Source organism: Sinohyriopsis cumingii, chromosome 4, assembly GCF_028554795.1.
Source record: "Sinohyriopsis cumingii isolate HCF-2022 chromosome 4, ASM2855479v2, whole genome shotgun sequence".
Taxonomy (NCBI): Eukaryota; Metazoa; Mollusca; class Bivalvia; order Unionida; family Unionidae; genus Sinohyriopsis; species Sinohyriopsis cumingii.
The window spans coordinates 65311294-65338766 of record NC_142964.1 but is presented as its reverse complement, the minus strand read 5'-3'; the positions used below and the strand labels follow the sequence as shown (position 1 = coordinate 65338766).

General features: G+C 35.4%; 1 protein-coding gene across 1 annotated transcript in view; it reads left to right on the top strand.

Annotated features, from left to right (window-relative positions):
* LOC149801353 (uncharacterized) overlaps nucleotides 1-27473 on the top strand; it is a 115179-nt gene that overhangs the window by 70684 nt on the left and 17022 nt on the right. Inside the window, exons 14-21 of the mRNA XM_089956791.1 lie at nucleotides 3772-3795; nucleotides 7048-7065; nucleotides 9091-9108; nucleotides 13841-13858; nucleotides 15517-15531; nucleotides 18147-18167; nucleotides 20799-20819; nucleotides 27044-27064. Coding sequence (XP_089812917.1) covers nucleotides 3772-3795; nucleotides 7048-7065; nucleotides 9091-9108; nucleotides 13841-13858; nucleotides 15517-15531; nucleotides 18147-18167; nucleotides 20799-20819; nucleotides 27044-27064 — 156 coding nt within the window. The remainder of the gene's footprint in view (nucleotides 1-3771; nucleotides 3796-7047; nucleotides 7066-9090; nucleotides 9109-13840; nucleotides 13859-15516; nucleotides 15532-18146; nucleotides 18168-20798; nucleotides 20820-27043; nucleotides 27065-27473) is intronic.

Genomic DNA, 27473 nt, shown 5'->3' with positions numbered 1-27473 from the left:
CGGTATAAAAATTTAAAGATTTTGAGAGACATCATGGAATCTCCAATGCCTCAGTGATATCTTTCACTTGCATTTCCCACCCTTACACAGCAAAATTTGTTTATCTGATATGAGTATTGAGATTAGGGGTTCCCCAGGATATACAATTTTTTCAAAATGCCAACAGGGTAAAAGCTATTTCGACTTATTCATTATAAAATTCAAATGTCAGTTAATATAATAATAAATGTAGAGTTTCCAACTTATTTTGGTGAATCATTTAAATAAATAAATCCAACCAAATTTAAAAAAAAATGAATACAACAATAAGACGGATTCCACTTTGGATGTTGAGGTAGGAATGAGTACTTTATCAACTAATTTTTTAACTAAACAACATTGATATAAAAAACTACACTAAATAATAGAGCCAGGATGTAGGTCATTATCATTTCTAAAACATTCAAAGATACCAACAGGTGTAGCAATTTCCAAGTGAAAAACTAATGTCCTAGACTCCGATTCAAACACACATGTTTGCCTACAAAATAATTATCTGGATATTGAATCTACAATAACAGAGAAATATTAGCTATGTATTATGTTGTTTACAAAATAAATGTCACTAGTGAGGTAGGTCATTAATTTAATCATGGATTATGGGCAATTACAAACTACAAATATACATAATTTATAATCATAGATAAAAGCCAGTAAACAATACAAACTTCATATACCTAACATTATACTCAGGAATCTTGGTGCATTTAAGCATCTTGATGAGTACTGCGCCACTATCAACATGATGCATCTTCTTAGATGTATATGTTGGCTATAATATATGTAATTTATCCTCATTTTATTCAATGTATACTATGCCAGTAAATTGTGAAATGTATATCACTTTGCATATTTTTTTTCATCTTTCACTTACATATCCCTCCCTTATATTGCATATTTTGTTTCATTTGCTATGTCTTGACATTAGAGGTTCCACAGATTTTTGTTTTTGAAAAATGTCAACATTGGTAGAAAACGATTCACCTACTTCCTTATAAGTCTCAGAGGTCAGATTACATAATATGCAATGTAGACTTGCCTGTATTTTTCAAACCTTAAGACGCTACCACAGCTCAAAGAAAACATTTACCTTGTCACGTCGAAAAAAAAAACAAAAATCTGTTAGAAGTACCCCTCGCCATTAGGTTCACCTTGCTGCCCAATTTTGATCTAAATGCCTTCAACGGTTTGAGCTGTGGTCTTAAAATTAATCAAGTAAATGCAAATAGGGAAAAGGATGTAGCAAGACATATTCACTCCCCGCGTAATAATAGCCAAATTCGGCCGGGCCACACGAATTATATATATTCAGCCCATCCAGTGTTTAATTTGACTTTCTCAGTGCACCTACGCCGAGCGTATGAATTTAGGGAAAAAGGACGTACTTGTCATGCTTTTACCCATATTAAAACCGATGGCGATGGGCAACATGCATTTTGGTGTCTTCAGCACATCTAACGTTTCATTTCTCTTTAACAGAGCCGCTATAATGAGTGCATGAATGTAGAAAAAAGAGGTCTTTTTATGCTTTTATCTATTCCGCTGTATGATTTCTTTTCTATTCATTTATCAATTTGGAACTTGGTATTGTGCAAGAGTTAGTACAAGTTTGTTTTTTTTTTCCCACCAGAAAATGTATTATCCTTCGTGTATTATAACTCTGGTATATCAAAAGTTTGTATGTACTCGAAAGTTTGCGACAGTTTTGATCTGATTTCTGCAAATTATATCTCCCTTGTAACAACACTGTTGTCATCAGAGGCGGCGTCCTATGACCATTTAATCAGTGATGTGGATTTTTTATATGTCCTAGTACATGGTAACGAGGCTATATGTTGTTAATATGAATATAGATAGACAGTAATTGCAGATTCTTTCTTTTTGCCATGCTGTATGGATACTGTTAAACCAGAATATAAATTACACCAACATTAATGAAATCTATCACTTTCAGTGATATATCACGTTTCACCGTTATAGATTAATTTTGTGTTTCAACCCTTTGTCTCAAACTGTGCTGAGGTTAGAAATATGATGTTATTGATAAAATTTTGTGTTTGAAGCCTTTGTCTCAAAATGTGCTGATGCTAGAAATATGAACTGAGATGATTCTATCCATCCTCGCTAGAATCTAACACTTGCAAAAGGTGAAGGTTATTGTGACCTATATTTTACATGTGGAATTGTCTCTATTTTGACCACCTTTGTGAAGCAGCGTAATATTAAGCGTGATACACTAACTAGATGATACATTTCGCTTGCATGCTTAATCCTTTATGTAGGGAATTTTTTTCACTTCCTATGGGGCTAAACGTGACTCTTCAGCATCATTTACATTTTGTCTACGATATCAATACTAGTAGAAGAGGTATTCTCTTTCTTCATGACTTTTATATGTAAAACGATTCGGTGTTTTAGTGGAGTTTCCTACAGTTTTGGACCATTATTGTGTAACCTCACATCAAATACTCCTTTTGCTGCTTCATGGCCACAATGACAATAAATGATACCATATCCCCCCGGGACCCTCGCACTAGTCACATCTCCAAATAAAATTATACAATTTTCTTTCACTCTCAGATGTTAAAATATTCATGTACTTCCTATATTCTCTGTTCCTTTCCATTATATATTGTTTGGCCTACACGTTGTTTCCACGGTTTGATAATAAATGTTCAATTTCTGAAACGTTAGTAACTCTATGCCACGTCTTTCAGCTTTGAACCAGATTTGATGGAAATGCTTGAGTGGACTCAGCTATGGTCAGGAACATAAGTTATTACCGAACATACCGACAGATAGACTGGTACACCGAGAACTATATGCATTGCCTGCGCATTACATACCAGTATGACCAGGCAACACCAGACCTACCAACTCTTACCATTTTTCAGTAAATCTTAAGAAAATTGCCCTTAAAATACGGACTTACGGTATACTAGCAAAAAGTAGGAAAATTGATCGTTGCCGACAAATCTGGATGATTTGTTCATCCCTGTTTTATTTGGATCAGGGTTTCATCTATAGAATTAGTGAAATTAGTCAGGGAACCGGACTAACTTTACAGCAGCACACCAGACGCTTTAAATTGCACCTATTTGTTCATGCAAAGCGTCTGCATGATCAAAGTGTTATTAATAGAACTTTTAAAAATGGCGTCCAGATAGCGATAGCGAAATACGAAATTAGTCAGGAAACCAAACTAACGTTACAGCCGCACCCCAGACGCAAGGGGTAATAAGCTTCTGACACAGACGAATAAAAAGGAGTATTCAGATTCTTGTGAATAAAAGCTGGAAGGGACACAATTACGTTTATTGGACATCACGTGCCAACTTGAGTATGTCACGTGACGGGAGATATGATTGCCGTCGTCATGTGAAATGGAAAAGAATTTCCAAGAATTATGTCAAGTTTAGATAATGCAACAAGCCATTGAGCTGCATAGGACATGGAACTAGAGTTGTGCAATTATTCTTGTGGTAAATAAAGTCTGCGTGTACTTTACAAACGTTTTAGTTAAACATAATGTTTATCGTCGATGTGTCGAAATTTAATTACGTTCTCCAGCTTACAATAGCAGTTATTGATATTTTGTTACACCTTACTGAAAAGTGGTCAATCTTACTGAAAAAAATCAACTGCCTTACTGAGACGGACTTGTCAGGGTTGGCAGGTCTGAAAAACGCATTATCTCTATTTGTAGATTTAATCTGTCATTTCTTTTTTCAGACAAGACGATAAGGTACCGTAAAGGTAAGAGAACAAAGCATTTTGCATGCCCTTACCCACAAAACTTTCTTTCATGTGCAGTTTTCTTTATGTATCACTATTCTAGCTTTTGGTGGGGCTGGGTTAGAATGGCAGAATCTATCTTTTTAGCACAATTTATGAATAGTTTTAAACCGGAACAGTTATGATTACGACCAACATTACTAAGGCCTGTCACTTTCAGTTATGTATCACGTTTCACTTTCATTGATAAAAGTTGGTCTTTAAAGCCCTTTCGATGCAGTTGCTAGAAATATAAAATTAGATTATTCCATCAATCCTTCCTAGACCATACATTTCACATTGGTTTTCCTTTCACACTGATCTGATGATAATTTTTCTTGTCGTCACCAGCGTCATCGTCATCGGCACAAATGAATACATATCCACATGTCGAACCTCGCTACATCTCAAACATTCTTTCTTTTTAGGACATATCAAACAGTGTGACAATAATTGCATAGGTCCTAGTACCTGAAGATGGGGCTATATTTGTTAAATTTGAATATACCTAGGCAGTAATGGCAGATTCTATCTTTATCGCACAATTTATGACTACTTTTAAACCTGAGCATTTATGAATACGACAACATCACTAAGGCCTTTCACTTTCAGTTACTTATCACGTTTCTCTTTCATTAATAAAAGTTTGTTTTTAAAGCCTTTTCTCTCTGTGTTACTGTTATGCATCTACTCTGCAATCTCGGTGCACTAATGCGTCGTTATCAGTACTGTGTCATTATCAACATAATGCAGCTTCATAAGTACTAAGGTCTGATAGAAGAAACCATTATATGTCAGCCATATTTCAGGTAATAATGAGTATGTCCAAAGTTAGTGATTCATTGTCACTTATTGTGATCTGTATTTAATTGCATTATGAGTCTTCATCATTGGAATCATCTCTATCAGAACGATACCTTACCAAAAGCTTAGGTCAAGGTGACTTACAATTTATGGACATAGTTCATAACTGTTCCATGTTATATACACATTTTTATGACCAGTGCATTTGGAGTTAGTAATAATCGAGTTATACCACACTTTTTTTCAAAGGTACCAGAATACCTATTCAGCATAGAAAAGCATGAAGTACACATCACCACTGGTTGTATGTGTTAGCAAGCTTTGATTCAAATGCCTTGATCTGTGCACTAATACGTCGTTATCAGTACTGTGTCATTATCAACATAATACAGCTTCATAAGTACTACATCCTCATAGGAAAAACATGTACATGTCAGCTATATTTCGTGTACTAGTTAATGTCTCTGAATTTAGTGATTCATTGTCACTTATTGTGTTATGTATGCAATTGCAGTATGAGCCTTCATTATAGGAAGTATCTCTATTTAAATTATATTTTACCAAAAGCTTGGGTCAAGGTAACTTACAGTTTATACTTTATGGACATAGTTCAGTTAGCTGTGTTTTCCCAAAACTATAGAAACTGTTCCATGTTGTATACACCTCTTTATGACCAGTACATTTGGAGTTAGTAATAACTGAATTATGCCACACCTTATCTCAAAGGTATCACAATATATATATATATATATATATATATATATATATATATATATATATATATATATATATATATATATATATATATATATATATATATATATATATTCGAAAAGCATGAAGAAGTACCCATCGCCACAGGTTTTTATGTTTGCAAGCTTCGATTCCAATGCCTTGTTCCTTTTGAGCTGTTTTCTGATACTATTTATGGACATGCAAACGCTACAAGAGATATAGCACGATATTCATTCACCACGTATTAAAAACCAATGCGGATGGGCATCATACTGCTCGGTATTGAGTCCGTCTAACGTTTCTTTTCCCTTGAAAAGAGCGCCTACTACGAGTGCATGAATGAAAGAAAAAGAGTTCGTTTTCATGCTTTTACCATTTCAAAATATGATTCATATTCTCTGTTTCCTATTCATTTATCACTTTGGAACTTGGTATTGTGTAAGAGTACTTCAAGGATTTTGGTTTTCTTCTACTACAAAGATAATCCTTTCAGTATATTACGCTTCTAATTGTATGTATTTGAACGTTGCCCACACTTTGAATTTAACTTGTACCTACTACACCCATGTCGTCCGTCACCAGCGCCATTTTTGTACTAACAGATCTAATTATCTCTTTGTGTCCAGCCTCGCTGCATCTCAAACATTGTTTCTTCCTAGGACTTATCAAGCAGTGTGAAGTGGGTTTCATAGGTCCTTGTACCTGACGTTGGGGCTAGCTGTGTTAAATTTGAATATATATAGGTAGTAAGGGCCAATTCTATCTTTCCCATTGAAATTATGATTACTATTAAACTTGAACAGTTGGCAGTAGCATCAACATCACTAAAGCCACTCACTTTCAGTTATATATCAGGTTTCACTGTCATTTATAAAAGTTTGAATTTCAAGCATTTGTCTCAGTCTATACTGCTGATAGAAATTTTGAAATTAAATGATTCTTTCCATCCTTTCTAGGACCTTATACTTGCAACAAGTAAAGGATATTTTGACCTACATTTCATAGTCTTATTGATTGGTAATGCATTTGTGCAGGTGGAGTCATTTCAATTGTGACCACCTTCATCAACGATCGTGATATTTATAATGATAAAGTAACCAGCTGATGCGATTATGCACCGAATATTTCTCCTTTCCTCCGTGGTTCATAATACATGCTCAACAGCATTTACATTTTGTCAACGATGTCAGTACAAGTGGAACAGGTATTCTCCTTTTTCTGTATCATTTTGAAATATCAACAAATTCAATGTTCTGTCTAGAGTTTCCTACAGCATAGGACCTTTAACGTGAAAGCACACATCAAATAAGCCATTTGCTGCATCATGGCCACAATTAGTATACATTATCTATAGATGCTGTATCTCCCGGAACCGCACCACTTGTCACATCTCCTAATGAAATTATCATATTTTCCTCACCCTCAAATGTTACACTATTCGTGCAAGTGCAATATTCTCCGTTATATATTGATTGGCCTACAAGTTCTTTCAAAGGTATGATAATAAATGTTCAATGTTGGAAACGTATGCACCTCTAAGCCACTTCTTTCTGTTTTGAACCAATTTTGATGGAAATGCATGAGTGGTTTCAGCTATGGTTTGGAACATAAGTTATTTACACACATACCTAATGATACATGGGTAAAACGATATTTCTATTTAGAAGATCTAATGTGTGATGTTTCTCTTTTCAGTTCAACAATCTAATTCAGGTAAACATACAAGATTCTATCATGCTTTTGCCCATGAAACTACATCTTTCATATCCTTTAGTTTGTATCCCTTTTATAGCTTGTGGTGGAGGTGGGGAAGAATTTATTTGTCGCAGAAAATGTGTTTCCTCCTTTATTCACATTCATAATTTAAGAATATGTTTCGTGCATTATAACGATTCCATACGGTGTTATCTCATTTCTATCAAGTAATTGTTTATGATAGGAACCCTGATGTCACTACCATCGTCAGCGTCCGCACATATAAAAACATATACATATGTGACTCTCACTGCTTCTTAAACATTCTTTATTTCCGGGACTTATGCAAAGGTGTGTAGTGGTTTCGTAGTACCTGATACCTGGAAAAGCGGCTTAGTTTGCTAAGTTTGAATGTCCATTCGTAATGTTTGCACCTTCAGTTTTTCCTGCACAGTGAATGGATAGTATTGTACACCAAAAATTATCAGTAGCGCCAACATCACTAAAGTAGGTATCTTTTAGCAATATAACATCCTTTACTGTAATTGATGAAGTTTGTGTAGAAGCTTTTGTCTCAATCTCTGTTGATGCTACAAGCATAAAACTTGATGCTTGCCTCCATTGTTTTAGTACCTGACACATTCAAGCATAGAATGTTAATGATTTTTACATGCTTCATTTGTTTGCATTTGTTTTATTTTTGCATTGACAGCATGACTTGTTTTCCTTGTCAATCTGACTTACAATTTGTCCTTTACTACAAAATATAGTTTAATTATCTTTGTTTCCTACAAACCATAGAATATATACGATGTCAAAGGCACCCATTTACGACCTGTGCATTTGAGGTTAGTAATTATGCAATGCTCACATGACTATACATGTGTTTTGTTGATCAGTTTAATATTCGTGCAGAATCTTCCACAAACCTCATTGTTTAAATTGCGCTTAGTCTCACATTCATAAAAATATCCAGTGTGATATATATTTCACATTTTACTGGCCTCGGAACTGTTTTCCTAATTAGTTCATGACAATCTCTATCGTATAGGGTAAGATGATGACTAAAAAGGTTGAAGGTCTCTTTCAAGACTAGTACAAAAAACGACTTGTCTAAACTTATCTATGTGTGGTCTTGTTATCTTACTATAGAATAACTCCTTTGCAATGGCACATTTCTGTGTTCCAAACATTTTTCAATCATTGACACTAATACATTACTTAATTCGAACTGGATTTATAGTGGTATAATAGTTTTACGTTTTGCTTGAGGCATCATATCAATTTCAGTGCCTCGGTGATATCTTTAAATTATATATCCCTTCCTTAAACATCCAATTTAGTTTGATCTGCCGTGTGTCTTGAGGTTACAGGTTCTACAGGATATACGGTTTGCGCAAACTAACAATAATGGTACAAAATGATTCCCTTTTCATCATTATAAGATTCAAAGGTCAGTTCCTATAATGTGAAATGTAGATTTCTCAACACTTTTTTAGATATGTAACTTTCAGCTATATATCACATTGCAATGTCATTTATAAAATGTTCTAGCTAGTGTTTCCTATAGTTTATGACCTTTAACGTGAATGCACACATCAAATAAGCCATTTGCTGCTTCATGACCACAATTAGTATACATTATCTATAGATGCTATATCTCCCGGAACCTCACCATTTGTCACATCTCCTAATGAAATTATCATATTTCCCGCACCCTCAAATGTTACACTATTCGTGCAAGTGCTGTATTCTCCGTTTTGTATTGATTGGCCTACAAGTTCTTTCAAAGGTATGATACTAAATGATCAATGTTGGAAAGGTATGCACCTCTAAGCCACTTTTTGTTTTGAACCAATTTTGAGTGCATGAGTGGTTTCAGCTATGGTCTGGAACATACATTATTTCCAAACATACCTAATGATACATGGGTAAACCGAGAACTATATGCACTGCTTGTGTATGAAATACCGATAGGCTCAGATAACATGTATTATTTCTATTTAGAAGATGTAATGTGTGATGTTTTTTTTTTTATTTCAGCACGCGAATATCTGGAAGGTAAAAATACAAGATCCTAGCATGCTTTTACCAAAGAAACTCCATCTTTCATATCCTTTATTTTTTTATAACTTTCCTAGCTTCTGATCGAGGTGGGGAAGAATTTACTTTTCTCAGAAAATGTTTCATCCTTTTTTTTCATTTTCGTAATAAAACAATATATTTCGTGCATTGTAACATTTCCAAAGCGGTTTTATCTCATTTCTATCAAGTAGGTCTTTATGGTAGGAACCATGATGTCGGTATCACCATCAGCGTCCGCACAGATAAAAGCATATATATATGTGACTCTCACTGTTTCCTAAACATTCTATATTTCCGGGACTTATGCAAAGGTGTGTAGTCGTTTCGTAGTACCTGCTGGATGTCCATTCGCATTGATTGCACCTTCAATCTTTTCTGCACAGTGAATGGATAGTATTGTACACCAAGAATTATCAGTACCACTAAAGTAGGTAACTTTCATCGATATAACAACGTTTACTGTTATTGATACAGGTTTGCGTAGAACGTTTTGTCTCAATCTCTGTGCATGCTACAAGCATACAACTTGTTTTCCTTGTCACCAGGTATATACTTTATGCATATAGTCTTGAAGCTTGGTACACTGACACAGGTTGAGGAGTACTGCGTCATTAATAACATGATGCATCTTCACAAGTGCTATATTATTATATGGAAAGACGTCTATGTTGGCTACATTGAAGATACTGGTTAATTTCTCCAAATGTTTTTATTTACTGTGTGCTGTCCTTAATTGCATTATGAATATTTATTATTCCAAGCATCAATACTACTTCTGTACCTTATATCAAGCTTGGCAATTTGACTTACAATTTGTCCTTTACTAAAATATAGTTTAAATATGTTTGTTTCCTATAAACCGTAGAATTTATTCCATGTCAAAGGCATCCGTTTACGACATGTACATTTGGATTTATTAATAATTCAATGCTCACATGACCTATGAATGCATTTTATTGACCCGTTCGATCTTCGTGCTGAATCTTCCACAAATCTCATTGTTTACATTTCGCTTAGTCTCACATTCATGCAAAATATCCAGTGTGATATACATTTCACATTTCACTGGCCTTGGAATCATTTTCCTGTTTAGCTCATGACCATTCCTATCGTAGAGGGTAACAGGTTTACAAACAAGCTAGAAGGTCTCTTTTAAGACCAATACCAAGAAACAAATTGCTTACCTCTTTGTGGCCTTTTAATCTTAGTCTAGTCTCCTTTCGGACGTTACATGTTTTTCAATCAGCAGGGACACTCACACGTGACATAATTCGAACTGGATTGATAATGGAATAATAGGTTCACGTTTTTCTTGACATATTAATTTGAGTTCCTCGGTGATATCTTTCACTTAGCTCTCCTGCCCTTATTCAGCCAATTTAGTTTAATCCGCTATGTGTCTTGAGATTTGAATTTCTAAGGATATTCGTGTTGTGAAAAATGACAACAGGGGTACAAAATGATTCCCGTTCTTCATTATATGACTCAAAGGTCAGTTCCTTTAATTTTAATGTACATTGCCCGACATTTTCTCCAGTTTACAACGTCCTATCGCACCTCCAGTAAGATCTCTACCGCTTCTAAAATAAACAGATATCAACAAGATTTGCGTTCTTCAGGTACTTTGTTTGTATAAAAACTCCAGCTGAAAGTACTGTATTTCCATTCACTCTCTGATTTTATACTGTTCTTGCCAGTGCTCTGTGAACCATTACAATAATGCCACAACTTGTCTCAAAGGTGTCAGAATACATATTCAGTGTAGAAAAACATGAAGTACCCCTTGCCACTAGTTTTATGTGTTTTCAAAGTTTTATTCTAATACCTTGAACGGTTTCAGATATGGTGTGAAACTATTTACGGACATACAAATAGTGGAAGAGATATAGCGACACATATTCACTCCCGACGTATTAAAAATGCTGGCTGGTGGGAAACGCGCTGATCAATATTCAGCCCATCAGACGTTTCATTTCTCTTTAATAGGGCGCCTACAACAAGCACATGAATGTCGAAAAACAAGTTCCTTTTTATACTTTTATCTATTCCACTGTATGATTCATCTGCTTTCGTCTTTATTCATTTCTCACTTATGAAATCGATGATTTAAGAGTGGGTACAAGGGTAAGGTCATCCTCTCCCCAGAAATATATTCTCCTCGGTATATTACAATTGTAATAAATGACAAGTTTGTATGTATTCCAGAGTTTTGTTCATTTCAATCTAATATCTGCCTAGTGCAACCGTGTCGTCACCAGCATCATCGTCATCCGCACAAATAAATACATATCCACATGTCCAACCTCACTGCATCTCAAACATTCTTTCTTCCTAGGACATATGAAACAGTGAGACTGGGATTTCATAGGCCCTAGTTCCTGAAGATGGAGCTAGATTTGTTAAATTTGAATATACCTATGCAGTAATGGCAGTGTCTGTCTTTTTCGCACAATTTATGACTACTTTCAAACCTGAGCAGTTATGAATACGACCAACGATTCTTAGGTCTGTCACTTTCAGTTACGTATCACGTTTCACTTTCATTGATAAAAGTTTGTCTTTAAATCCATTTGTCTCTGTATTACTGTTATGCATCTTCTCTGCACTCTCGGTGCACTAATACGTCGTTATGAGCGCTGTGTCGTTATCAGCATAATGCAGCGCAATAAGTACTAAGGTCTGATATGAGAGATCTTTATATGTCAGCCATATTTTACGTTATAGTGAATATGTCCAAATTTAGTTATTTATTGCAACTTACTGTGTTCTGTATTTCATTGCATTATGAGTCTTCTTCATTGGAATGATCTCTGCTAGAACATTACCTTACCAAAAGTTTGGGTCAAGGTGACTTACAATTTGTACTTTATGGACTTGGCTCAGTTACCTGTTTTCGCAAAACCATAGAAACTGTTCCATATTATATACACCTCCTTATGACCAGGCCATTTTGGAGTTAGTAGTAATTGAGTTATGCCACACCTTGTCTCAAAGATATCAGAATATATATTCAGTGTAGAAAAGCATGAAGAAGTACCCATCATCACTAGTTGTATGTGTTTGCAATCTTTGATTCCAATATCTTGAACTTTGAGCTATTGTCTGATACTATTTATGGACATGTAAATGTGACAAGAGATATAGGAAGATATTCATTCGCTAGGTATTAAAAACCAATGCGAATGGGCTACACACCGATTAGTATTCAGCCCATCTAACGTTTCATTTCTCTTGAATAGAGCGCCTACTATGAGTGCATGAATGTAAAAAAGTTCGTTTTCATGCTGTTACCGATAGCAATGTATGATTCGTATTCACTGTTTCCTATTCATTTATCTCTTTGGACCTCGGTATTGTGTAGTAGTATTTCAAGGATTTACGTTTTCTTCTACTACGAATATATTCTCTTCGGTATATTACGTTTCTAATAGATCACAATATTGTATGTATTTGAATATTGCCCACAATTTGAATCAGATTTCTACATACTGTACATATGTGCGCCATCATCGTACGCACATATCTAATTATCTCTGTCTGTCCAGCCTCGCTGCATCTCAAACAGTTTTGTTGTTCCTAGGACCTATCAAACAGCTTCCTTGGATCTATTTAATAGTGTGATGTGGGTTTCATAGGTCCTTGTGCCTGACGATGCGGCTGGATTTGTTAAATTTGAATATACGTAGGTAGTAAGTGCCAATTCTATCTTTTTCATAGGAATTAATTATGCTTTCTATTAAACGAGAAGAGTTGTGAGTTGCATCAACATCACTAAAGCCTCTGACTTTCAGATATATCACGTTTCACTGTCGTTTATAAAAGTTTGTATTGTAAGCCTTTGTCTCAGTATATGCTCCTGATAGAAATTTTGAAATTAAATGATTCTTTCCATTCTTTCTAGAACCTTACACTTGCAACAAGTGAAGGTAACCGTGACCTACATTTCACATTTCATAGCTTTATTGATTGGGAATGCATTCATACATGTGGAGTCATTTATATGATGTGATCATCTTCGTCAAGCATCTTCATATTTATAATGATAAAGTAACCAGTTGATACATTTCGCAAGTATGCTTCGTCCCATATGTACCGAATTTTTTTCATTTCCTCTGGGGCTCAAAATGCATGTTGAACAGAATTTACATTTTGTCAACGATGTGCAAGAGGTGTTCTTCTCCGTATCATTTTTATATATCAACATATTCAATGTTCTAGGTAGAGTCTCCAATAGTTTAGGACCTTTAACGTGAAATCACACATCAAATAAGCAATTTGAGGCATCATGGCCACAATTAGTATACATTATCTATAGATGCTATATCTCCCGGAACCGCACCACTTGTCACATCTCCTAATGAAATTATCATATTTTCCTCACCCTCAAATGCTACGCTATTCGTGGAAGTACTATTTTCTCTTATATATTGATTGGCCTACAAGTTCTTTCAAAGGTACGATAATAAATGTTCAGTGTCGGAAACGTATGCACCTCTAAGCCACTTCTTTCTGTTTTGAACCAGTTTTGATGGAAATGCATGAGTGGTTTCAGCTATGGTTTGGAAAATAAGTTATTTACACACATACCTAATGATACATGAGTAAACTGAGAAATATATCCACTGCTTGTGTATGAATTACCGATAGGCTCAGATAACATGTATTATTTCTATTTAGAGGATCTAATGTGCGATGTTTTTCTTTTCAGTTCAACGATCTATTACAGGTAAACATACAAGATTCTATCGTGCTTTTGCCCATGAAACTCCATCTGTCATATCCTTTATTTTGTATCCATTTTACAACTTCTGGTGGAGGTGAGAAAGAATTTACTTATCGCAGAAAATGTGTTTCCTAGTTTATTCACATTCGTAATTTAAGAATATGTTTCGTGCATTATAACGATTCCGAACGGTGTTATCTCATTTCTATCAAGTAGATATTTATGGTAGGAACCCTGATGTCACTACCATAGTCAGCGTCCGCACATATAAAAGCATATACATATGTGACTCTCACTGCTTCTTAAGCATTCTTTATTTCCGGGACTTATGTAAAGGTGTGTAGTGGTTTCGTAGTACCTGATACCTGGAAAAGCGGCTTAGTTTGCTAAGTTTGAATGTCCATTCTTATTGTTTGCACCTTCAATCTTTCCTGCACAGTGAAATGATAGTATTGTACACCAAAAATTATCAGTAGCGCCAACATCACTAAAGTAGGTAACTAATTGATGAAAGTTTGTGTAGAAGCTTTTGTCTCAATCTATGTTGATCCGACAAGCATAAAACCTGATGCTTGTCTCCATTGTTTTTTGTACCTGATACATTCAAGTATAGAATGTTAATGATTTTTACATGCTCTATTTCTTTGCGTTTGTTTAATTTTTGCATTGACAGCATGACTTGTTTTCCTTGTCACCAGGTATATACTTTATGCATATATTCATGAAACTTAGTGGACTGACAGAGGTTGAGGAGTACTGCGCCATTAAGAACTTGATGCATCAACACAAGTACTATATTATTATATGGAAAGATGTCTATGTTGGCTACATTTATAATGCTAGTTAATTTTTCGAAATGTTTTTATTTACTGTGTGATGTCTCTGATTGCATTATGAATATTTATTATTACATGCGTCAGTACTACTTCTGTACCTTATATCAAGCTTGGCAATGTGACTTACACTTTGTCCTTTACTACAAATATAGTTTGATTATCTTTGTTTCCTACAAACCATAGAATATATACCATGTCAAAGGCATCCGTTTACGACCTGTGCATTTGAGGTATAGTAATTATGCAATACACACATGACCATACATGTGTTTTGTCAACGATGTCAATACAAATGCAAGTTCTGTTCTCCTCTTCCTTTATGATTTTGATATATCAACAGATTCAGTGTTCTAGGTAGAGTTTCCTACAGTTTAGGACCTTTAATGTGCACGCTTACATCAACTAAGCCATTTCCTGCTTCATGACCACAATCAGTATACATTATCTACAGATTCCATATCTCCCGGGACCCTAGCACATGTCACATCTCCTAATGAAATTATCATATTTTCTTTTGGTGGAAGTACAATATTCTCTTTTTCTCTCCGTTATATATTGATTGGCCTACACGTTCTTTCAAAGGTATGATAATAAATGTTCAATGTTGGAAACGTATTCACTTCTATGCCACTTTTTCAGCTTTGAACCAAAATGCTTGAGTGGTTTCAGCTATGGTCTGGAAAATAAGTTATTTCCAAACATACCTGAATATACATGGGTAATCTGAGAACGATATACACTGTCTGCGTATGAAATACCGATAGGCTCGGATAACATGTATTATCTCTATTTAGATGATCTAATGTGTGATGTTTTTCTTTTCAGAATGTGTACGAGCAGGTAACAATAAAAGATTCTATCATGCTTTTGCCCATGAAACTCCATCTTTCATATCTTTTCTTTTGTGTCCCTTTTCTAACTTGTGATGGAGGTGGGGAAAATTTACTTGTTGCAGAAAATGTGTTTCCTTTGTCATTCGTGCTCGTAGTATAACAATAAGTTTCGTGCATTATGACGTTTGAAAACGATTGTATCTCATTTCTATCAAGTATGTGTTTATGGTAGGAACCCTGATGTCACTACTACTGTCAGGATCCGCACAAATAAAAGCATATACATATGTGACTCTCAGTGCTTCTCAAACATTCTCAATTTGCGGGACTTATTTAAAGGTGTATAGTGGTTTCGTACTACCTGCTACCTGGAAAAGCGGCTTAGTTTGCTAAGTTTGAATGTCCATTCGCATTGATTGCAACTGCAATCTTTTCTGCACATTGGATGGATAGTATTGTACCTCAAGAATTATCAGTACTGTCAACATCACTAAAGTTGGTAACTTTCAGCTCTATAACAACCTTTACTGTAATTGATACAAGTCTGTGTAGAAGCTTTTGTGTCAATCTCTGTTCAAGCTACAGGCAAAAAATTAGATGATTGACTCCATTGTTGTTAGTACCTGACACTTTCAAGGAATGAATGTTAATGTGATTTACATGCTCCATTTGTTTGCATTTGTTTAATTTTTGCAATGACAGCATGACTTGTTTTCCTTGTCACCAGGAATATACTTTATGCATATATTCTTGCAGTATGGTACACTGACACAGGTTGCGGAGTACTGCACCATTAACAACATAATGCTTCTTCACCAGTACTAAGGCCACATATGGAAAGATGTCTATGTTGGCTACATTTGAAATACTAGTTCATTGCTCGAAATATTGTTAGTTACTGCGTCCTGTCTTTAATGATTATAAATATTTATTTTTCTATGAATCAATTCTAGTTCTTTACCTTATATCAAACTTGGCAATGTGACGTACAATTTGTCCTTTACTAAAAATATCGTTTAATTATCTATGGTTCCTATAAACCGTAGAATATATTCCATGTCAAAGGCACCCTTTTATGACCTTTGCATTTCGATTTATGAATAATTCAATGTTCACATGACTTATTCATGCATTTGTTAATCCGTTTAATATTCGTGCGGAATCTTTACAAACCTCATTGTTTATATCTCTCTTAGTCTCACATTCATACAAAATATCCAATGTGATATACATTTCATATTTTACTGGCCTCGGAACGGTTTTCTTATTTAGCTCAAGACAGTCCCTATCATATAGTGTGACATGTTTACTAACAAGGCCAATAGAAGTACTTCTTTGAGACGATACATTTCTTTGTTCCGAACGTATTTCAAATCTGCAGTGACAGTCATACCTTACCTTATTCGACCTGGATTTATAATGGTATAATTGTTTCACGTTTTTCTTGAGACATCATATTAATTTCAGTGCTTCGGTGCTATCTTTCAATTACATATCTCTCCGCTATACAGCCAATTTAGTTTGATCTGTGATGTGTCTTGAGGTTACATATTCTACAGCGTATACCTGTTGTTCAAAATAACAGTGGTACAAAATGATTCCCCTTCTTAATCGTATGATTCAAAGATCAGTTCCTATAATGTATAATGTTGATTACTCGACATTTTTTCTAAACTGCAACTTTCAGCTATATATCACATTGCACTATCATTTATAAAAGTTTGAATTTCAAGCCTTTGTCTCAGTATATGCTGCTGCTAGAAATTTGAAATTAAATAATTCCTTCCATTCTTTCTAGAACCTTACACTTGCAACAAGTGAGAGTTACTTCGACCTGTATTTCACATTTCATAGCCTTCTTGATTGCTAATGCATTTTTGCAGGCGGAATCATTTCTATTGTGACAACCTTCATCAAGCTCCGTCATATTTATAATGATAAAGTAAACATGTAATGTATTTTGCTAGCATGCTTCGTCCCATATATACCAAAATGTTCTCATTTCCTTCGGAGCCTCAAAATGGATGCTCAGCAGTATTTAGATTTTGTCAACGATGTAAATACAAAGACAATAGGTGTTCTCTTTCTTTATGATTTTGAGATATCAACAGATTCAATGTTCCTGCAAAATGTTCTACAGTTTAGGACCTTTGACGTGCAACTTCACATCAGATAAACCATTTGCTGCTTCATGACCACAATCAGTGTAATTATCTAAAGATTCCATATCTCCCGGATCTCCAGCACATGTCACGTCTCCTAATGAAATTATCATATTTTCCTTCACTCTCAAATGTTCAACTATTGTTGCAAGTGTTACATTCTTCATAACTATCCGTTATATATTGATTGACCTACACGTTCTTTCAAAGGTATGATAATAAATTTTCTGTGTTGGAAAGGTATTGCACCTGTATGCCACTTCTTCCTGTTTTGAACCAATTTTAAGTGCATGAGTGGTTTCAGCTATGGTCTGGAACATAAGTTATTTCCAATCATACCTACCGATACATGGGTAAACTGAGAACTATATGCACTGCCTGCGTATGACATGCTCATAGGCTCGGGCAACGTGTATTATCTCTATTTAGCGGATCTAATGTGTGATGCTTTTCTTTTCAGAAATAGTACGAGAAAGAGAAGGTAAAAATACCAGATTCTATCATGCTTTTGCCGATGAAATTCCATCTTTCATCTCCTTTAATTTGTATCACTTTTCTAACTTCTGGTGGAGGTGAAGAAAAATTTACTTGTCGCAGAAAACGTGTTTCCTCCTTTATTCACATTCGTAATATAACAATATGTTTCGTACATTATAACGTTTCCAAAAGATTTTATCTCATTTCTATCAAGTAGGTGTTTATGGTAGGAACCCTAATGTCAATACCACCGTCAGCGTCCGTAGAGATAAAAGCATATACATATGTCACTCCGACTGCTTCTCAGACATTTCCTATTTCCAGGACTTAGGCAAAGGTGTGTGGTGTTTAGTGGTTTATAGCACCTACTACCTGGAAAAACAGCTTAGTTTGCGAAGTTTGTATATCCATTCGCATTGATTGCACCTTCAATCTTTTCTGCAAAGTGAATGGATAGTATCGTACCATCAACATCTCTAAAGTAGGTAACTTTCAGCTATATAATAACCTTTACTGTTATTGAGATAAGTTTGTGCAGAGGCTTTTGTCTCAATTACTGTTATGCTACAAACATAAAGCTAGATGATTGTCTCCATTGTTGTTAGTACCTGACACTTTCAAGCAATGAATGTTAATGTAATGTACATGCTCCATTTCTTTGCATTTGTTCAATTTTTGCATTGAGAGCGTGACTTGTTTTCCTTGTCACCAGGTAGATACTTCATGCATATATTCTTGAAGCTTGGTGCACTGACACGGGTTCAGGAGTACTGCACCATTAACAACTTGACGCATCTTCAGAAATACTTAAGCCTCATATGGAAAGATGTGTATGTTTGCTTCATTTATAATACTAGTTCATTTTTCGAAATGTTGGTATTTCCTGTGTGCTGTCTTTAATGCATTATGAATATTTATTATTCTATGCATCATTACTAGTTCTGTAATTTATATCAAGCTTGGCAAATTGACTTACAATTTATCCATTACTAAATTTATAGTTTAATTATGTATGTTTCCTATTAACCAAATAAACATACACCATGGCAAATGCACCCGTTTACGACCTGTGCGTTTGGATTTATTAATAATTCAGTTCTCACATGACCTATGCATGCATTTGTTGATCTGTTTAATATTCGTGCTGAATCTTCCACAAACTTCATTCTTTACATCTCTCCTAGTCTCATATTGATAGAAAATATCCAGTGTTATATACACTTCACATTTTACAGGCCTCGGAAGTATTTTCTTATTTAGCTCATGTCAATCCATATTGTAGAAGGTAACATGTTTACTAACGCGGCCCAATGTCTCTTTCAAGACCAATACCAAGAAACAACTTGCTTACTTCTGTGTGTCCTATTAATTTTACTCAAGATGAACTCCTTTGAGACGATACATTTTTTCAATCAGGAATGACACTCATACATTACCTAATTCGAACTGGATTTATAATGGTATAATAGTTTCATGTTTTTCTTGAGACATCATATCAATTTGAGTTCCTCGGTGATATCTTTTAAATATATATCCCTCCCTTATACATCCAATTTAGTTTGCTCTGCCATGTGTCTTGAGGTTACAGATTCCACAGGATATACGTTTTATGCAAAACAACAATTGTGGTACAAAATCATTCCCCTTTCTTCATTATATGATTCATTAGTCAGTTCTTATAATGTATGATGTAGATTTCTCCACATTTTGTTCCAATAGCTTTCAGCTATATATCACATTGCACTGTCATTTATAAAAGTTTGAATTTTAAGCCTTTGTCTCAGTATACGCTGCTGATAGAAATTTAAAATTAAATAATTCTTTCCATCCTTTCTAGAACCTTACAATGGCAATAAGTCAAAGTTACTGTGAACTACTTTTCACATCTCGTAGTCTCCTTGACTGATAATGCATTTATACAGGTGCAGTCATTTCTATTGTGAGCATCTTCATCACGCACCTGAATACTTATAATGATGAAGTAAGCTGGTGATGCATTTCACTAGCATGCTTCGTCCCATATGTACCGAATTTTTCTCATTTCTTCCGGGGCTCAAAATGCATGCTCAACAACATTTACATGTTGTCAACGATGACAGTACAAGTGAAAGAAGTGTTATCCTCTTTATCATTTTGATATGTCAACAGATTCAATGTTCTAGCTAGAGTTTCCTGTAGTTTAGGACCTTTAGCGTAAAAGCTCACGTCAATTAAGTCATTTGCTGCTTCGTGACCACAGTCAGTATACATTATCTGTTGATGCTATACCTCCCGGGACCCTAATGCAATTATCATATTTTCCTAATTCTCAAATGTTGAACTGTTTATGCAAGTGCTATAGTCTCCGTTATATACTGATTGGCCTACAAGTTCTTTCAAAGGTATGATAATAAATGTTAGATGTTGGAAATGTATGTAGCTCTATGCCACTTGTTTCTGTTTTGAACTAATTTTGATGGAAATGCATGAGTGGTTGCAGCTCTGATCTTTAATATAAGTTATTTCCCAACATACCTAAAGATACATGGGTAAACCGAGAACTATATGCACTGCCTGTGCATGAAATACCGATAGGCTCGGATAACATGTATTATCTGTATTTTGATGATCTAATGTTTGATGGTTTTCATTTCAGAATCTCGACGACGCATGGAAGGTAAAAATACAATATTCTATCATGCTTTTGCCCATGAAACTCCATCTTTCATATCCTTTATTTTGTATCCCTTTTCTTGCTTGTGATGGAGGTGGGGTCGATTTACTTGCAGCAGAAAATGTGTTTCCACCTTTATTCATTTTCGTAGTATAACAATATGTTTGGTGCATTATATCGTTTCCAGACGGTTTTATCTCATTTCTATCAAGTAGATGTTTATGGTAGGAACCCTGATGTCACTACCACCGTCAGCGTCCGCACAGATGAAGCCATATGCATATGTGACTCTCACTGCTTCTTAAACATTCTTTATCTCCGGGACTTATTTAAAGGTGTGTAGTGGTTACGTAGTACCCGATACCTGGAAAAGTGGCTTAGTTTGCTTAATTTGAATGTCCATTCGCACTGATTGCACCTTCAATCTTCTCTGAACAGTTAATGGATAGTATTGTACACCAAGAATTATCAGTACCACCAATATCACAAAAGTAGGTAACTTTTAGCTATACAACGTCCTTTACTGTAATTGATACAAGTATGTGTAGACGCTTTTGTCTCAGTCTCTGTTGATCCTACAAGCATAGAACTTGATGCTTGCCTCTACTGATGCTAGAAGTATAAAACTAGATGATTATCTCCATTGTTGTTAGTACCTGACACTTTCAAGCAATGAATGTTAACGTGGTTTATATGCTCTATTTGTTTGCATTTGTTTAAAATTTTGCAAGAACACCATGACTTATTTTCCTTGTCACCAGGTATATACTTTTTTGATATATTCTTGAAATTTAGTGTACTGACACAGGTTGAGGAGTACTCTACCATTCACAGCATGATGCAACTTCACAAGTACTAAAGTCTTATATGAAAAGATGTCTGTGTTGGCTACATTTAAGATACTAGTTAATTTTTCGCAATGTTTTTATTTGCTATCTTTAATTGCATTATGAATATTTATTATTTGATGCATCAATACTGGTTCTGAACCTTATATCAAGCTTGGCAATGTGACTTACGATTTGTCCTTTATTAACAATACAGGTTAATTGTCTATGTTTCCTATTTACTGTAGAATATATTCCATGTCAAAGGCATCCGTTTATGACCTTTGCAGTTGGAGTTATTAATAATTCAATGCTCACATGACCTATGAAAGCGTTTTGTTGACCCGTTTGATATCCGTGCTGAATCTTCCACAAACCTCATTGTTTACATTTCTCTTAGTCTCACATTGATGCAAAATATCCAATGTGATATTCATTTCACATTTCACGGTTCTAGGAACCATTTTCTTATTTAGCTCATGACCATTACTATCGTAGAGGGTAACATGTTTACTAACAAGCTCGAAGGTGTCTTTCAAAACCAATAAATAGAAACAAATTGCTCACGTCAGTGTGGCCTTTTAATCTTACTCTAGTTTGATTTGAGACGATACATTTTTTTCAATCAGGAGTGACACTCATACCTTATCTAATTCGAACTGGATTTAAAATGGTACGAAAGTTTTGACTTTTTTATTCAAACATCATATTAATTTGAGTTTTTCGGTGATATCTTGCTCTTAACTATCCTGTCTTTAGACAGCCAGTTTAGTTTTATCTGTTATGTGTCTTGAGATTAGAATTGATACAGGATATTCGTTTAGTGAAAAATGACAACAGCAGTGCAAAATGATTCCCCTTGTTCATTATTTGATTCAAAGGTCAGTTCTTTTAATGTATAATGTACATTGTCCAAGATTTTGTCCAGTTTGCAACATGCTACCACAGCTACAATAAGACATCTACCGTTCTAAAGTAAAATATCAGCAAGAGTTGCGATTCTCCAGGTACTTTGCTTATATAAAAACTCCAGCTGATAGTACTGTATTTCCATTCACTCTCACAATTTAAACTGTACTTGCCAGTGCTCTGTGAACCATTACTTTACGTTATATACGAAGAATGCCACACCTTGTCTCAAAGGTATCAGAACACATATTCAGTGTGGAAAAGCATGAAGTAGTATCCCGTACCACTAGTTTTATGCGTTTGCAAAGTTTGATTCCAATGCCTTGAACGGTTTCAGATATGGTGTGAAACTATTCACGGACATGCAAATAGGGCAAGGGATATGGCAACACATATTCACTCTCAATGTATTAAAAATGCTTGCAAGTGGGCAACGCGCTGATCAGTATGCAACTCATCACGCGTTTCATTTCGCTTTAATGGGGGGGGGGGCCTACAATTAGCACATGTATGTATTCATCTGCTTTTTTCCTTAAGTATTGATCGCTTTTGAACTCGAAGCTGTGTTTGGGTGGGTACAAGGGTTAAGGTCATACTCTACCCAGAAATATATTTTCCTTAGCATATTACGTTTGTAATAGATCAAACGTTGGCATGGATTCTTAAGTTTTCTTTCATTTCAGTCTAATATCTGCCTAGTACAACCCTGTCGTCACCAGCGTCATCGTCATCCGCACAAATGAATACATATCCAGATGTCCTTTCCTCCGCACAGACTTAAATATCTCTATATTTCCAGCCTCCCTGCCTCATATATTCTCTTTTCCTCGGAATTGTCAAATAGTGTGAAGTGGGTTTCATAGGTCTTTTTACCTGACGATGGGCTAGATGTATTAAATTTGAATATACGTAGACAGTAAATGACGAATCTGTCTGTTTATCACAATTTATGAATACTAATAAACCTGAACAGGCATGAGACCAACGAACATCACAAAAGCTTCTTAATTTCAGTTATATATATATATATATATATATATATATATATATATATATATATATATATATATATATATATATATATATATATATATATATATATATATATTACTGCGCTCTATATTTCACATTTCATAGCCGCCTTGATCGGTAAAGGAACATTTCTATTCTGACCACCGTCATGAAGCAGCGGGATTTTATAGTGATAAAGTAACCAGGTGATGTATTTCACTTGCATGTTTCACCCCATTTCCTGTGGGGCTCAAAATGGATGTTCAACAGCATTTACATTTTGTCTAAGATGTTAATGCTGGTAGAAGTATTCTCTTTCTAGTGGCCTAGTGGTTCGAGCGTCCGCCTTGGATGCGGCAGGTCATGGGTTCAATCCCCGACCGAGTCATTCCAAAGACTTACATAAATGGTACTTACAGCTGTCTCGCTTGGCGCTCAGCATTAAGATGTTAGTGTTAGGACTGGTCGGCCTGGTGTCTGGGTGGGCCATCATGCTACATGTCTGCGGAATGATGCCCCAGTGCTAGACATCACTTTAAACTGCCACATTGCAATATGACTGAAAAGTTTTTAAAGCTACGTTTGAAATCCAAATCACATCGCACTCTTTCTTCCCTAAGTTGTTATATGAACAGATTCAATGTTCTAGCTTCCGTTTTCAGTAATTATTGGTCCAACCGCACATCACGAGACATTTGCTGCTTCATGGCCTCAACAAATATATATTCTTTACATATTCCATATCCTCCGAGACAATCACATTTGTGACATCTCCAAATTAAAGTACAGTATTTTCTTTCTCACTCGTATGTTAGACTGTACGTGCAAGCGCTATGTTCTCTATTTCTATCCGTTATATACTAATTGGCCTTCACGTTCTTTCAATGGCATGATTATGTTCAATTTTAGAAACGTTTTCCTTTACGCCACGTCTTTCAGCTTTGAACCCAATTTGATGGAAAAGCATAAGTGATTTCAGCTATAGTCTGGGAGATAAATTATTTTCGAACATGCAAACACGTACAGATAGATAAACCGAGAACTATATGCACTACGTGCGTATTAAGTGCCGATATGGCCGGGCAGCACTCATAATTAATATTCAGTAGATGTAATGTGTCATTTCTTTCTTTTCGGAATTGCATCAGTTGGAAGATAACAATAACAGATTTTAGCACGCTCCTACCCATGCATATTTCATCTTTTGTTTTATGTATCAATATTCTAGCTTCTGGATGGACTGGGGTAAAATTTTGACTTGGTGCAGAAATGTTTTTCCTGCTTTATTCACATTTGGAATATAACAAATTGTTTTATATATTATTATATGTTATCTTACGTGAGCAATATTTCACGTACTAGTGAATGTCTCAAAATTTAGTGATTCATTGTCATTTATTGTGTTGTATGTTATTGCATTATCAGTCTTCATCCGTGGAATCATCTCTACTTGAACTTTACCTCGCCACTGGTTTTATGTTTGCAAGCTTTGACCTGTTTGAGGCATTGTCTGGTACTATTCAAGGACATGCAAATGCGGCAAGAGATATAACAAGATATTTGAAACTGATACAGATGGCCAACACATTGTTCAGTATTCAGCCCAGCCGATCTAAGATTTCTTTTCTGTTGAATGGAGCGCCTACGATGAGGGCATGGATGTAAGATAAAGAGTTCGTTTTCATGCTTTTACCGATTGCATTGTATGTTTCATATTTTCTATTTCCTATTCATTTATCACTTTGTTACACGGTATTCTTTAGGAGTACTTAAAGGATTTAGTGTTTCTTTAAACTACAAATTAATTCCCTTCGGTATATTACGTTTATAATAGATCACATGTTTGTATATATTTGAATCTTGCCCAGAATTTGAATTTAATTTCTGCTTACTGCATCATGTCGTCACCAGAACCATCATCGTACGCACAGATCTAAGTATCGCTCTCTGTCTTGCCTTGCTGCATCTCAAACATTTTTTCTTCCTGGGACCTACCAAACAGCTTCCTAGGACATATCAAACAGCGTACTAGGACCTATCAAACAGTGTGATGTGGGTTTCGTAGGTCCTTGTATCTGACAATGCGGCTAGATTTGTTAAATTTGAATATACCTAGGCAGTAAGTGCCCATTCTTTCTCGCACAAATTATGATTACTATTAAACCAGAACAGTTATGAGTAGCAGCAACATCACTTAAGCCTCTCACTTTCAGTTATATATCACGTTTCACTGTCTTTTATAAAAGTTTGAATTTCAAACATTTGTCTCGGTCTATGTTGCTGATGGAAATTTTAAATTAAATGATTCTTTTAATCCTTTCCAGAACCTTACACTTGCAAGCAGTGAATGTTACTGTAACCTACAATTCTTATTTCATAGATTTCTTCATTGGTAATGCATTTATTCAGGTGGAATCATTTCTGTTTTGACCATCTTCAGCAAGCACCTTGATATTTATAATGATAAAATAAACAGCGGATGCATTTCTTTAGGATGCTTAGTCCCATATTTACCGAATTTTCGCATTTACTTCAGGGCTCAAAATGCATGCTTAACAGCATTTACGTTTTGTTTTCCTGTTATGATTTTGTTATATCAACATATTCAATGTTCTAGCTAGAATTTTCTATAGTTTAGGACCTTTAACGTGCAAGGTCACATCAAATATGCCATTTGCTGCTTCATGACCACAGTCAGTTTACATTATTTATATATGCCATGTCTTCCGGGACACCACCACTTGTCACATCTAATGAAATTATCGTATTTTCTTTCACTCTCAAATATTACACTATTGGTGCAAGTGCTATATTCCCAGTTATATACTGATTGGCCTACACGTTCTTTCAAAGGTATGATAATAAATGTTCAGTTTTAGAAATGTGTGTACCTCTATGCCACTTCTTTATGTTTTGGACCGCTCCAGTGACCTAATGGTTAGAGCGTTCGCCTCGGATGCGGGAGGTCGTGGGTTCGATCCCAGACCGAGTCATACAAAGACTTACAAAAATGGTACTAACAGCTACCTCGCTTGGCGTTCAGCATTAAGAGGTTAGTGTTAGGACTGGTCGGTCTGGTGTCAGGATAATGTGACTGGGTGGGACATCGTGCTACATGTCTGCGGCATGATGCCACAGTGCTGGACATCACTAGAAACTGCCACGCTGCAGACATCGTAGCAATATGACTGAAACATTGTTAAAGCTACGTTAAAAATCCAAATCACACACACACACACACACACACACACACACACACACACACACACACACACACTCCTTCTGTTTTGAAACAAGTGTGATGGCAATGCAGAGTGGTTTCACCTATGGTCTGGAACATAAGTTATTTCCTATCATACCCAAAGATACATGGTTAAACCGACAACTATATGCACTGCCTGCGTCTGAGATACTGATAAGCTCTGGAAACATGTATTATCTGTATTTTGAAGATCTAAAGTGTGACGTTTTTCTTTTCAGAAAGTCTACGAGAAGAGAAAGGTAAAATACAAGATTCTAGCATGCTTTTGCCCACGAAACTCCATCTTTCATATCCTTTATTTTGTATCCCTTTTTCAGCTTGTGATGGAGGTGGAAAAATATACTTCTAGCAGAAAATGTGTTTCCTCCTTTATTCATTTTCGTATTATTACAATGTTTTGTGCATTATAACTTTTCCAAATGGTTTTATCTCATTTCTATCAAGTATATCTTTTTTGTTGGAGGCCTAATGTCACTATCACCGTCTGCGTCCGCACAGATAAAAGCATATACATATGTGACTCTCACTGCTTCTTAAGCATTCTTTATTTCCGGGACTTATGCAAAGGTGTGGAGTGGCTTCGTAGTACCTGATACCTGGAAAACCGGCTTAGTTTGCTAAGTTTGAATGTTCATTTGCATTGAGTTC